General features: G+C 42.4%; 1 protein-coding gene across 1 annotated transcript in view; it reads left to right on the forward strand.

Annotated features, from left to right (window-relative positions):
- The first annotated feature begins 689 nt into the window (after positions 1–689).
- Positions 690–13,220, forward strand: part of LOC125887749 (PDZ domain-containing RING finger protein 4-like) — a 191,827-nt gene continuing 179,296 nt past the window's right edge. Inside the window, exons 1-2 of the mRNA XM_049574807.1 lie at positions 690–2,198; positions 3,006–3,101. Coding sequence (XP_049430764.1) covers positions 1,770–2,198; positions 3,006–3,101 — 525 coding nt within the window. The 5' untranslated portion in view covers positions 690–1,769. The remainder of the gene's footprint in view (positions 2,199–3,005; positions 3,102–13,220) is intronic.

The raw sequence follows: 13,220 nt of genomic DNA on the forward strand, positions 1-13,220 counted from the left end.
CCACTGAAGGACCGGCGTCCCCTAGAGACGAGTTTCACTGACGTGTCATCGCTGCAGAACCTGCACCAGATTCATTTAATGGGTTTAAGATGAGGCACAGTAAAACCCCACTGATAATGGCAATCGTGATGTAGATCAGGGGTGTCAAACATACGGACTGTGGGCCAGAAAGGGTCCAATCCAGCCCAGTGAATGACTTTTCACACCTGATATTGATGCATGTGTGAAGGCTGACACCTCAGGTTTCAGGAGCAACTTTGAACAGTGTACAATGCTGCTTCAGAGGCTTTTCACCCCAACTACAGCTGTCTAAAAAACAATGAATATTTACTGTGGTCATAATTAAAGATATTGAGCAGTGTGCAACATATTGTAAGTAGAACCAGGGCGTAAAATTAACTTTTTACCTCATCTGCCATTGGCTAGTGAGAGCACAGGGACAGCTTCTCAGAGTGACTTGATCCACTTTAATCTCCCAAAAAATGTAGCACAGCAGAAAATTGACAACAAGAGTGGCATCTCACATCTAATATATCACTCTGTCAGACTTCATCATAACTCTTTTTACCTGCACGTAAGGTGTGCGATATCAAATAGTTCCCAAATGTATATGTGAGAAGCAAAATAAAATATGTAAACAATATATGAATGTAGTGAACACTGAATTATGTAGCTGCAAAATAATGAACTACCTACTGGATACGACCGCACGAAAATAAATCTCCACTTACATTAGCCTAAAATTTTTTTAGCAAGGAGTCTTAGCTTAGGAGTGTTTTAGGAAAGTCCTCAGAGAGACTCTGATCAGGAGGGGACAGAAACTTTTCCCTTAGTGAGCAGGTGTGGTTGACCCTGTTGCTAGGTTTGATGCTTGCTTTTAACAGATGTGATTGGTTGTCACAGACACACCCATTTGTGATCCTGCAAGTTGTTGACTGTGTTATTGCAATGGGTGTGAAATGCGTGCATACCCCTGGTGAGACTGATCACAAATATCATCCCTGCACAGTCTAATCTGTAGCATTTCATTTGCTCACTGCCATACAGCATTTGGAGAATATTCATCTGACCTCTTTGTGTTTCCACCATTTTCTCCTCTCCTTAAGAAACTCCCTTAAAAGTCCCCCTCCCTGCTCCTAACAGTCTTTTACCTTAGGAGCTCTTTCAAGGTCTAAAATGCTTTGTGAGTGACTTTTATCTTTACAAGGCCCTAGTCTTAACTTTAAGGCAAAATTGTAGGAAAACGTCACAATTCGTCACCAGGAGCAACTATTAGCAGTGGGCAGCTTTGTGAATATGGCCCCAGATGTAGATGGAGTCCTTTCTGTGTCACCCTGAGGCCCGTGCTGCCAAATAAACCAATGCCAAGTGTGTGAGAGCATGAGCGACCTCTGCTGGCGAGGCTGTGTAACACACATCAAGTGCACTGCACCTATCACAGCTGCACGTAATTAAATCAAACCGCGTGAAACTAGATTAAACTTCTCGACAAGCTGCTGGAGTGTAAAGGTGGTTTAATAACCGACTTTAAATTAGGATTATGTTGTGTCGACGGCGGGAAACAGGCTGATCCGGAGCAGAGAGCAGGAGTGAGTCAGCAGGGTGAAGTTTTTCAGACACATCTCACATGTCCTGCGTAAAGTGGCGCAGCCCCTCAGCTCAGTGTGAGCTGCGCAGCAGACCGGTCAAACTTTTTCAGTTCCCTCACTCTTCCATGTGTTCAGACCTGTGAAATAACTTTGTTCTAACTCACTGTCCTGCGCCAAACTATGTGCGCCGATTGCTCAAGTCCCTGCGCGGAAAAGGAGCCAATGTGCCAAGTTTTAAACCCAGGCGGGATGGAGATGGATTCGCAAACAAAGCCACAGACGGGTCATCGTGCTGCTGGCGGTGGTGAATGTGGTGAAGGTGTTTGTCAGAAAGGATGCGGGCTCCTAGTGTCTTCTGCTGAACTGGATCACTGCTGCATGGACGCGCTCCGCACGGTCGCGGATGCGCTGGAGGAAAGAAGCGCAGTTTTGGAGCATGAAACCCGGATGGCGAGGCTCAGGTGGAACAGGAGGGAGCAGTCCCTGTTAGCCCAGGTGTCCACTCTGCAGAACGAGGCCCAGCTGTCGGCTCTCAGGTACCAGCGGAGGCTGCACCAGTACATGCTGCACATCAACAGCATTGCAGAGCAGGTCTCTGGGTACTACAAGGTGAGAGAGAGAGTCTGATTTATGGTTGCAATTTAATCTGAGACTGCTGTCATGTAAATTACAATTAAGTGTTTAACATTTCAGGTCAGGAAAATTTCACAGCTGCCGTTGTTGATTATGCTGATGTTGTCTATCAAAACACATCTGACACCCATGTTAAACCCCTTAATGTAGTGTTTAATTCTCCATGTAGATTTGTTTTAATGGGGTGTCCATATAGAGCTCACCATTGCTTTATGTATGTATCACTGAACTGGCTGCAGCCTAAATCTAGAAGCCAATTTCACTGGGTTCAATTCAATTGTCCCTCATGTTTGAAACAGTTTTTGACTCCATGTAAGTCCTCAGATCCACTTAGACATATGCATTATCCCCTTGTCTTTGTCCCCAGAATTTTTAAAGTAGTTGGACAAAGGTCATCCCAGTACAACGCTCCATCTGACCATCTTGAGATCTGCTACCTCTTTCTGCTGCTTCAGGACTTCCTTATATATCCAAACAACTTGTGCATGTTTTTAAAATGTCTGAATGTACTGAAAACTGCTATGAAACTACTCAAGGTCACAGTATCCAAATCCAATTTTCTTGTACAACAGCTGAGGGCAGGGAGTGTGGGTGGGAGATGGTGAGCAACATGTCTGTATCTTTGTATTTGGAGTGTATGTTCCAGTTTTGTCTGCATGATTTTGTTCTGTATCTGTGTTGCATCTCAAGGGCCATCCTTTCAATAAATTCAAATGTAAAGCAAAACACGGACAGGCCGATACCACAAAGTTAACACACTGCTGTGTTTGTTTGCTCAATCAGAGAGACGTGAGAACAACCGGTGACACGCAGAGCCAGATATCAGACAAAGCAACATGTGCAGAAGGAGAGCCACAGGAGCAGCTCAAAGCACCTGAGGTAAGAGAAGTGCTCTGACTGCTCACAGCTTTGTACCTGCTGCTGCAAACACTGACATTTATGGCTCATTCATAAAACTTTCAGAACACAAGCTTTATCCAAAAATGCCCAGAGGCAGCAGCGTGGTTTTATCTGTCAGTGTAACTGTTGCCACCGAGACACTTCCCGATGTTGTTGATATTAGGATTTGGGTGTTTTGAAATCAGCCTCTTGTGCAGTGGGGTTTTCTTCCTACTCTGTTTCACTTGCTGCCTCAGCTCAGGCTTAACCCCGCTGCCAGACAATGCTTTGTGTAAATGTTGACTCTGGGATCACAGTGAATGCTATGGAGTGGTGGAAAACTCAGAGTGAAGACAGCTTATAGAAGATAATCTGTCCTCGCACCCTGGTGTTTGTCATGTGGCGGCGTTTTGTGATCTCCTTTTCTCACTGTTGACAGAGGACTTTATTTTATAAATCACATCTATCTATTATATATTGGAATAAATATAGTTCACGGTCCATAGTGTATGTATTTGCAATTGCAGCAGTATGTAATTACCCTAGTGCCGTGATTGGAGCTTCTGACTTCTGTGGATGAATCTGTTCGTGTCCTAAATTTCAACTTGTTTTCACCATCGTGTGTGCCTTGAGAAATCCTCCTAAAGTGGTCTTTGTCCTTGTCTTTGACTCTCAGCTGATCTTATGTCAGTGTCTGGATAGTATCAAACCTATTTTGGGAAAGTTTGAGGTCAGAACACCTTATCACGTTTCACCCGGATTCACTGCATCCTAACTGTAGCTCAGCCTCGCAAAGAAAAACTGGAAACCAAAGATATATTTGGAGAAACATCAGATCCATATTGGGGTCTATATTAATGTGAAATGTTGGTATTTTTCAACCTGGAACCCATTTTCCCCATGTTTTTGTGTCTAAGTGACGAATGGAGACAACATTTTTTAAATTGGTCCAGTATTGAGACAGACTGCTGCAGCTGTAGCAGCAAAACAGGCTGCAGTGTAACCCCCACAGGTCATCTTGCACCATCAATTTACGTCCATTAAAAGTGCTGTTTTTGCCACAGATAGGCTCATATTGTTATTTAAGGTGTCTGACAACATCACAGAAAGGACTCTACAGAGGAATAAAATGTTTTTCCTTACTTTTTACTGGTCTGTTTCTTACTGCGTCCAAGTCTCGCTGAAGTAGAACTTGTTCTGAAATCTCACAGGAGATGACTTGTTGCAGGAAAATGGTGGAGATTTAGTGAGAGGAGTGTTGGGAGAGTTTGTTGTGTGGGAGTACAGAAAGTGTAGCTTTGTGTTATCTGAGAGATTCTCAGTGTCATGGCTGAATATTTAGCTGATTTCAACAGTGTGGAAAAGTCAGCGAGAATGCAGAACAACACGTCTCCTTGAGCAAGAGTTGGTTACACACAGACTGGATTAGCAAAAGGAATGGAAAAACTTTTCATTTCTCTGTTGGTTTTTTTTCCATAATGTTGCTGGACATTTTTAATAACAATCTGAGCCTGTCAGTGGCAAAAGCGGTGCACAATAGCCCCTGGAAACGGCTGCAACTAACAGCTATTGTCATGATTAATTGATTAGTTGTTTGGTCTGTAAAGAATCTATTGGTGACAAATGTTGTTCAGTGTTTTCCAAAACCCGAGATGATGTCCTCACATGTCTTGTTTTGATCACCCAAAGATATTCAGTTTACTGTCAGAGCAGTAAAGAAACCAGGAAATATTCACATTAAAAAAAGCTGGAATCAGAGAATTTTGAAATACTCAAACCGATTAATTTATTGCTTAGTTCTGAATTAACCCTTCACTAAGTCCCGTCCCTAGACACAGACTGACCAATCATAACGTAGCATGTGGGCTGCTCATTCCAGGGTCCGACAACAACACAGCTGTGCTCCATTGACTCTGGTGCAATCGTTTCAGATTTCCTTAATTTTCGGGCTGGTTTTGTGGATTTGGAGCTAAATGTTGTGCCTGGGGCACGTCGTGTATTAATGATACTCGTTACCTGGAGAGGTTGGAAAAAGATATACGTTTCTTCCCTGTTCCAAAACCAAAATTAGACCCTGAAAAGTGTAGGGTTAGCTAGCTAGCTACTGAAGATATAGCCTACTGAATGTGTACACATGCTGCTTTTGCTTTTTAATGATTATAACAGTGAAACAAAGGCCGACCCTGCTGTACAGGAACCAGTGAAGGGAAGCAGGGAAACTTTGCTGATATTAAACCAGCTGTGTGTCATTGCAGTGTGCAGATGAAGGTTGTTTGACTTCCCTCTGGAGATCCCTGCCAGACTCTGTCCATCTGCACACACTGTGATGCCACACAGCTGGTTCAATATCAGCAAAGTTTCCCTTTATATTCATTGTCTTGTGTGGCGATCAGCAGTGATGTGGTGTTTCACTTTTACACTGTGATCTGTAGCCTATAGTTGGGCTTTAGCTTCTAACTATCTTTGTCTTTTTAACCTGTTGTTGCTGCTGAGTCAGTTTGACATCCTGGATATATCCTTCAAACACAGACTGTAGACCCCTCTGTCTGCTTCTCTCTGGAATCACTCTTTCATTTCTCCCAATATATGATAATATTTCTTCAGGGAGTGCAGTCAGTTACAGTGTGGGCTCCATGCTTACTGTGACAGCTTGTCAGACCATTGCAAAGGGGCGGGGCTTAGTGAAGGGTTAGTTAATCTCGTAGTTGACAATCGTCGCACCTCTACTGTAGGGATTACTTTGCAGCCTGTTTCACCAGCTGCAACACTCTCTCGATACTGGACCAGTTTCAAAAATCATTGAGTGAGCATCTTCTTGGGGTGCTCTTTCCAATGTCTCGAGCCTCCTATGGACACTTTGCACATGCCGACTGTAGCCATGCAAGAAAACAAATAATACAAGAGAACAAAATGCTCTCACTTCTGGTGTTAATAGCTTGGATCTTAATCATCACCTGTTCTGTGCTTTTGCAGAAAGTGTTCGGTGTGTGTTGTTGTAATTGATGGGTTTACCTATGTGGACATGGTTTCTAACTGCTCATAAGTCTTTGCTGTTGCAGTGAATAATTTATCAAACCTCCCTGTGTCTCTGCCAAATCTAATAATAACTCCTGTTTCAGTAAGCTCACTAGGTAGCCCAAAAGTTTTTGTTATTAAACCTCCGGCCATAGGCTCTGTTGTGTTTGGGCTGCTGCTGAGGGTGGATGGGTTTAATGGAGGTGACGGTCATATAAAGTATCTCTCTAATTGCCTACAGCATGCTGTGAGTGCAACAGACTCACTTTTGATTAATGTGGAAAACTGTTCACTCTCCTCTGCCAGCGCCGGGCAGAAACACAGCAAGCGTCTATTTTCAGCTCTGTTTTTTTTCTCTCGTTGAAAATCTCCACTCTAATGCGTCTTTAATAGTTTTCTCACTGTGTGTTTTCTTCTTTTGCTTTCCAAATGGATTTTCCAATACTTGAGGGAACTGGGTTGCAGCTCAGTTCATCAAACAAAGTTTTACAGTTTAGTGGAAATCCACTTTGTTGGAGAAGTGATGGGCTTTCTGTCTGCGTGGACAATAGAGTTGGTGACAAGTAAACATCCCAGTAGCAGTTGTGGATTGTCTCATCCAGGGTCCCTTTGTGTGGTTGGAAAGCCTAATTGGCCCCTTAGTTACTGTTACGCCAGTCAAGCTTTGTGTTGGAGCGTGGCACATGTGCAGTGTTAGAAGGGAAATGTATATTTTTAAACAATGGCTTAATGATTTCAGATGGGGGTGGATAAAAGCAGGCTCTCTCATTAGTGACCAGCCATATGCTGCTTAAAGTCACCTCTACAGCAGACTTCAGGAGAGTATCTGTGTTTCCAGGGTCCTATGTCCCCAGCTCAATAACCTCTTAGTATGACATGTTAAGGTGATCTGTTTAAGGGTTATATGTCCACATTGGCTCAATAGATTTTTACCGTTCAAACTGCTTTTGAAACATCTGTCTCCTTTCATTCTTTTGCAATTTGAACTGCGGAGAAAGCCCTTAACAATCTTTTACAACGACCCTGGCAACATACGGATGAGCTTGCAGATTTTAGCTCCTGCTAACTTTAGCTTTAACTAGTTAGTTAGTTGGTTGAAAACAATGGTCTTCAACTGACTAAAACAAATACCCTGTAAAAGGGACTTTAAGTATGAGCTTGACAAACATGGAAAAAGAGGTGTGGCATCAGGGGCGCAAGTATAGACAGTGCAGGCAGTGCGGTTTCATTGGGGCCCGTGAGGTGGGGGGCCCATAGAGAGAGTGGGCCCTCCAACAATGTCCTGGGTGGAGTATGGGCCCTTATGAGTGATTGCTACCTTACAGATTTGCCTGTGTTCAAAGGGGAATTCCGATTAAATTCAGAAGGGTGCCATTTGCCCTATAAATGCCATTTAAAAAAGGCAAACCCATTTGTGTCATGATTTTTTTTGTAAAATAGTCAGCAGCATCTACACCAAAATTCTACGCTTACTCGCTTACTAGAATACTGGCAGTGGCAACGATAGATGTCAATTGCTGTTCATAGTTAATGTGACAATCGGATGCTGCGTAGCTCTTTCACACAAAAAGAAAACCCAAGGGATCTTGACAATAACTGGAAATTCTTTCGAAAAATGACATAAGATAATGAAGAAATGATTTATTTAATATATTTTATTCCATTCTTTGCAAACAAAATGGCATCACCATCTCATTGTGTCATCGTGCATGTTTCTTTTTTGTTTTTCCCTACCATCCTGAAGGTGTTGTCCGTCTGCCAGATTTCATGCGAACTCAACATTAGCTGTCATATTATGGCTCAGTGTGATCATGAAATTGTTTTGTTCTAACATATCTCTGTTTGGATGTTTACTATAGAAACACACATAAGCCATAGTTTTCCTCAGTGGGTCCCATTTTGAAATAGTAGCCATGTTTCACTTTGAAAAGAGAAAAATGGCTTTTGGGTATGTGGATTAATTAACGTAACGTAATACTTCCTCGACTAACGAGTTTGGCTGGGTTTGCTGAATAAAGAGCAGAACAGAGCTGCTAACGTTACCCTAAACTCTGATATAGTATCTTAGCTTCCAGGAGTGGCTCCAACACTGATATATGCTTTATAACATAATGGAAATGGAGGCAGTTCTGAACGGGACTGTGTCCTAACGCAACCTGTAACCCTACAGGTAGTGTTAATGCTTTTTGACGTACATCCTTTAGTACTGTATGTATTAAGATGGGTGTGCTGAAGTTTGCTGCTCATGAACAAGCAGAGAAATACACTCTGATTTCATTCCTAACCACAAGATCTTGCGATTTGATTTTGGAAAGGCTAAAAAAGACACCACATTCCAAACTCTGTAAATACTAAATATCTGTCTTGTGTGTCCCCTGCGCACCACGTCAGTGTGTGGAGAAATCTGAAGCTTTAGGCCTGCTGCGGCAGGTTTTGTTGCTAAGGTATGATTGGACAGTCGCTGTTCGGATGACAGGTTTAGTGAGTCATCCATGGACGAGCAGGTCAGCTTGATTAACGGAGTAACACCTTACCTAATGGTTTCAGGCTTTTTATTTAAAATACTGCGCTACTGGTTTGTGGACAATGACGTTGTTGTTAAAAACATGAACAAAGAAGCCTTTGAGTGTATTGTTGAAGTGGCTCCAGTAACCAAGCAGCTCCACAGATGCCAGTTGTTCCTTATTGACAGCGATCCTGATGGCTGCTCTAGAAAAACAGCTTGTTCAGTATTGTGTGTGAAAGGAGAGACGTACAGAGACGACTGTGACTTAATGCGATTCACAGCATATTTTTCCATGTGCCTCAGAGATGTACTGATCTGGATCCAGCCGATCTGTTCTGGGCTGACAGTGAATGCAGTCGGTGGCTGTGGGTGAGTCAGCCTGTTCTGCTATGCTGAAAAGGGATAATGAAAGCACGACACAGCACTGAGACGGTAACAGGATTAGTCACCGCTGCAAAAACATACAGTCGACTCCATTTGTCCGTGTAATTTGTCCGTATGTTTGTTTAAAACCAGATGAACACACAAATGAAACCACAGTTGAGGTAAAACACTCCCACTCCTCCAAAGATCCCCCAAATCCACAACTCAGAGTCGGTTTGGAAACTAAGGAAATATGTTCATGTAATCCGCAATGGATGGTTCTTTTCATTATCCATTACCAAAGCTGTTGAAAGTGTCTCCTGCACAGTAGAGTAGAAATCTATTTTGTCGACCCGGGCTGAGACAGTTTAGTGAAGGACTATTGACACACACACTGAGGCCTTTCACCTGTCTGAGAGTGAGAGCACAGCAGCTCCAGCTATTTGTTCTTCTAGCTCAGATCAAGAGAAAAGAATGAGGAAGGGTAGAGGGAGTGACGGAGTGGATGGTACACAAACTCGAGTATCGTTCTCATCAAAATCCAATCTTGCATGACAGGCGGGGACGAGAGCAGGCCAGTTTGTTTGCTTCCATAACACAAGATGACGAGAAGAGATTGCTTCGCGACAAGAGAAAAGATAGATTTATGACCTCTGCTTTTATGTTAGTTATTTGATATTTTTCTTGCCCAGACTGAGCCCTGAAATAAAAACGATAAACAAGTGAATATCTTTTTCCCATTGATGTTGGGTGTTGGTGTGTTTGGGGGGAGAAATCTAATTTAACTACCTGAGAAACATGGAAAAAACATTTTTTATATGTTGCTGCAAACAAAGGCAGATGTCTAATGGTCAAATCAGTTGGGCGCACAGTTGTACACATCTTTTTACTGCTTGTCTAGACAGCTTTATAGTCTCTTTGTGCTCCAATTCCCCGAAGCACTGTGTCGAAAATGGAAAAGAACGCTTGTTTTCAGATAAAATAGCAGAAAGTCATTGGTTTACAACTCGCTGTCTGTTTCGCTCACAGCTGACAGATCAAGAAAATGGGATTGGTGGATATGGAAATTGAGTCGATCAAACAGTCCCTTTCAACTCCTGCTTGTCAGGGTGTAAATATGGGGTTGTCACGTCCTGTGTGTTTTAGCCCTCTGGAGGTGTTTTCTGTACCTGTTCTGCTCTGTTTGGGACATCATTTACATGGCAGCTGTTTATCCTTCGCCTGTGTGAGAGGGACCGCCCTGCTCACCATTTCCTATTTCCTCTCCAATTCGAGACACACACACACACACACACACACACACACACACACACACACACACACACAAAGCTGCTAAACTAAACTTCAGCTTGCATTAATTTAGATTTATCAGTTAAGATGAATTAGATTCCGATAATCACTCAATTATTCAACGGCTCTTTAGCAGCATTTAGACTTCTTGTTTAATGTCTTACTCCTGCTTATCTCTGCGCATATTTATAGCATTTTATTTAGTTTCATAGGTGTTGGTTTGGCAAACAAGATGTTTTTCCAAAGCTCTTGGCAAGTGCCCGTGTTTGCTAATAAGGCAGATATTGAGATTAGGATATTCCAGATTCCAAGGTTGTGGATTTGACTGCGGAGTAAATCATGCACCTCTTGTGGGTTTTGTCCTCGGCTGTGAACGTCTGTTTGTGTGTCTTTGCATGTTTTTACCCAAGCAGTCCAGGTCTGTTGTTTTAGGCAGGAGGTGTGAAAAAGAAAACTGTTCGGCGAAAGACCACCGCGCTCGTAAAAGAGGAGCACTCTGGGTAAATTTCTCCCTACCTGCTGAAAGGCTCCTTTTGAATGTCGGTGGGATGTTGGTTAGTTTGGTCTGCGGGAGTTTGGAGAGTAAATCGTCATGACCTGAACTCAGATGAACCATTTTGATTTTCACACTTTGATGGCAATTTATATTCCTGGTTAGCATTCATTGAAAACATCTACAGGGTGAAATATAAAGTCAGATTAAACGACAGCGGCCCATTCACCAGGAGAAAATCTTGAATTTGTGAGTTTCTGCAAACCATGAACACGTTACATTTGTACGTTTCATATGCATCATATCAAAGTTTTCTAAGTAACGTAGTACACAAGCTTGTCATCAGACAGGAGGAGGCAATGGTGGATGGCTTGACATCTAGGTGAGCTACCTGCCAAGCTGTAGACCAGTGTTTGAAACCAACAAACCTCAAAACTGGCTGTGATTTAGCGAGTGATTGCTGTGTTTTCAGCAACTTTTTAGCCACTAAAACATGGGTGTATTTTTAGTGAACTGTCACTATTTTTCTTGTGAAGATGGCACCATGAAAAGTGGTTGTTTTTTACCAACACGTTGCTGCTGTTCAAGCCATGATTGTGTCACTAAAACCAAACGTTTAACAACACAGGTTAGCCTTTTTAAAAGCGTGGTGTTGGATGTAAGCCGCTGCTGCTAATTAGCTCATGCTAACACTCTGGAGACGGTCCTTCAGTGCTGCGTCTAACCTGTGTCAGCTGATTGGAGATTAGAACCTCGGTGCAATCCTGTTGTTTTCCTCTGGAACTGTAAAAGATGTCCACACTGTGACTAGAGATGCGCCGATCCAGCTTTTTCAGTTTTGATACCAATCCTGATGCTGTGGCTTTGAGTATCAGCTGATACCCGATACTGATCTGATACCATGGTTGACCTAAAAAGCGATATACCTTTACATGTAGAACAGAAAAGACTGGAGGCATCAGGCATTGATGACTATACAGTTCTTTCCTAAGATAAAATGAAACAAGATGAAACAGATTAATGCAATGATGAACTATTTATTTTTAACAAAAATAAACAATTGTGCAACAGCAGTTGAAATAGTGTGAAATTCCTCCACACAGCAGATTCTCTTCTTCGCTCCATGACATATGACGTAGCTCGCGTCGCAGTAGATTTAAAGGGAAAGGATCGCCTGAGGTATAGTTTGCATTTTCTGAAACCCGATCCATTTATTTTGATGATATCAGGGCCGGTATTCGATCCAGATATCGGATCGGTGCATCCCTAACTTGTCTTGACATGTTTTGCCCTCTAGACAGCATGCTGCATTTGTTCTTCTTTGTATTTATTGTTTGCTCGCACACCAAGTTTAAAGGTACATGTGCCACCACCCACTGTGTCACGTGTGTAGATGCAGCCTTTGTAAAGTCAGTGGAAGCGGTTTGGCTTCATATTATTGCACTATTTATCGGCTATAATTTTGATTATGGGAATAATGTGTAATTCTAAAAATGTCTCATTATTGTCTGATGACTTATTGGCCCGATGTATATCGTGCATCCCTACCTGTGACCTCAGAAAGCAAGTTTTTTGGCCATAACTGGAGAATTCTTACGCTAATTATGACAAAATTTCACACAAATGTCTAATAGGATAAAATGATGACATTTTATATCAAAGGTCAGCTTCACCGTGTCATCATAATGTTCTGTAAAAACACTTTCCTTGCCATTAGTGCCATAACTCAAGAACAGATGGGGAGACATTTGGTCACATACTGAGCTGGTGACAGTAATCTCGGGCGTCCATCATGAGACTGTGCTGATTGTATAGATCTTCTGCACCAACGGGTTGAAAATGTGTGTGAAGCATCCTTGTTGGCAGCAACATCCGTATTTGAGGCACAGTCAACAGTCATGGCAACATATGAATCTGGACAGACTTGGCTGAAACTGTAAGGCTTGTTGGTGGAGAACCGCAAGGCAGTAATTCTAGTTTCTAGCAAAAATCCTCATTTACAGGTTTTAGCTTCTCAACTGGGACGGTTCTCTGCTTTTCTGTGTTGCATATATCAGTGTAAACTGAATACTTGTGGACCTCTGGACTGTGAGTCTGACACAATAAGTGATTGAAAACTTTATCTTGAGCTGTGGTTAATGGTGATTGCTATGTTTTACGTTTTTTTGGCATTTTATAGACCAAATAATTTATGGATTGGTTTGGAAAATGATCAGATAAGCATAATTGTTAACTGTAGTCTGTACAGACATCAACATTGTATCATCTTTTGTGAAGTACACATGAGCCTGCTTCTTTGTTACAATATGGTCCCAGTATCAACTTTTCTCTGTACCTGCGGACCTGCGTGCCATATTTTTCCCCCAGGAACAAGGTTTGAGCAGATGTTCATGTATTGCCGCTCAGTCCTGCACTGTAGCTCTGCTCTCAGGTGTACTGCAGGAAGCACTCA

This window comes from Epinephelus fuscoguttatus, linkage group LG4 (assembly GCF_011397635.1).
Source record: "Epinephelus fuscoguttatus linkage group LG4, E.fuscoguttatus.final_Chr_v1".
Taxonomy (NCBI): domain Eukaryota; kingdom Metazoa; phylum Chordata; class Actinopteri; order Perciformes; family Serranidae; genus Epinephelus; species Epinephelus fuscoguttatus.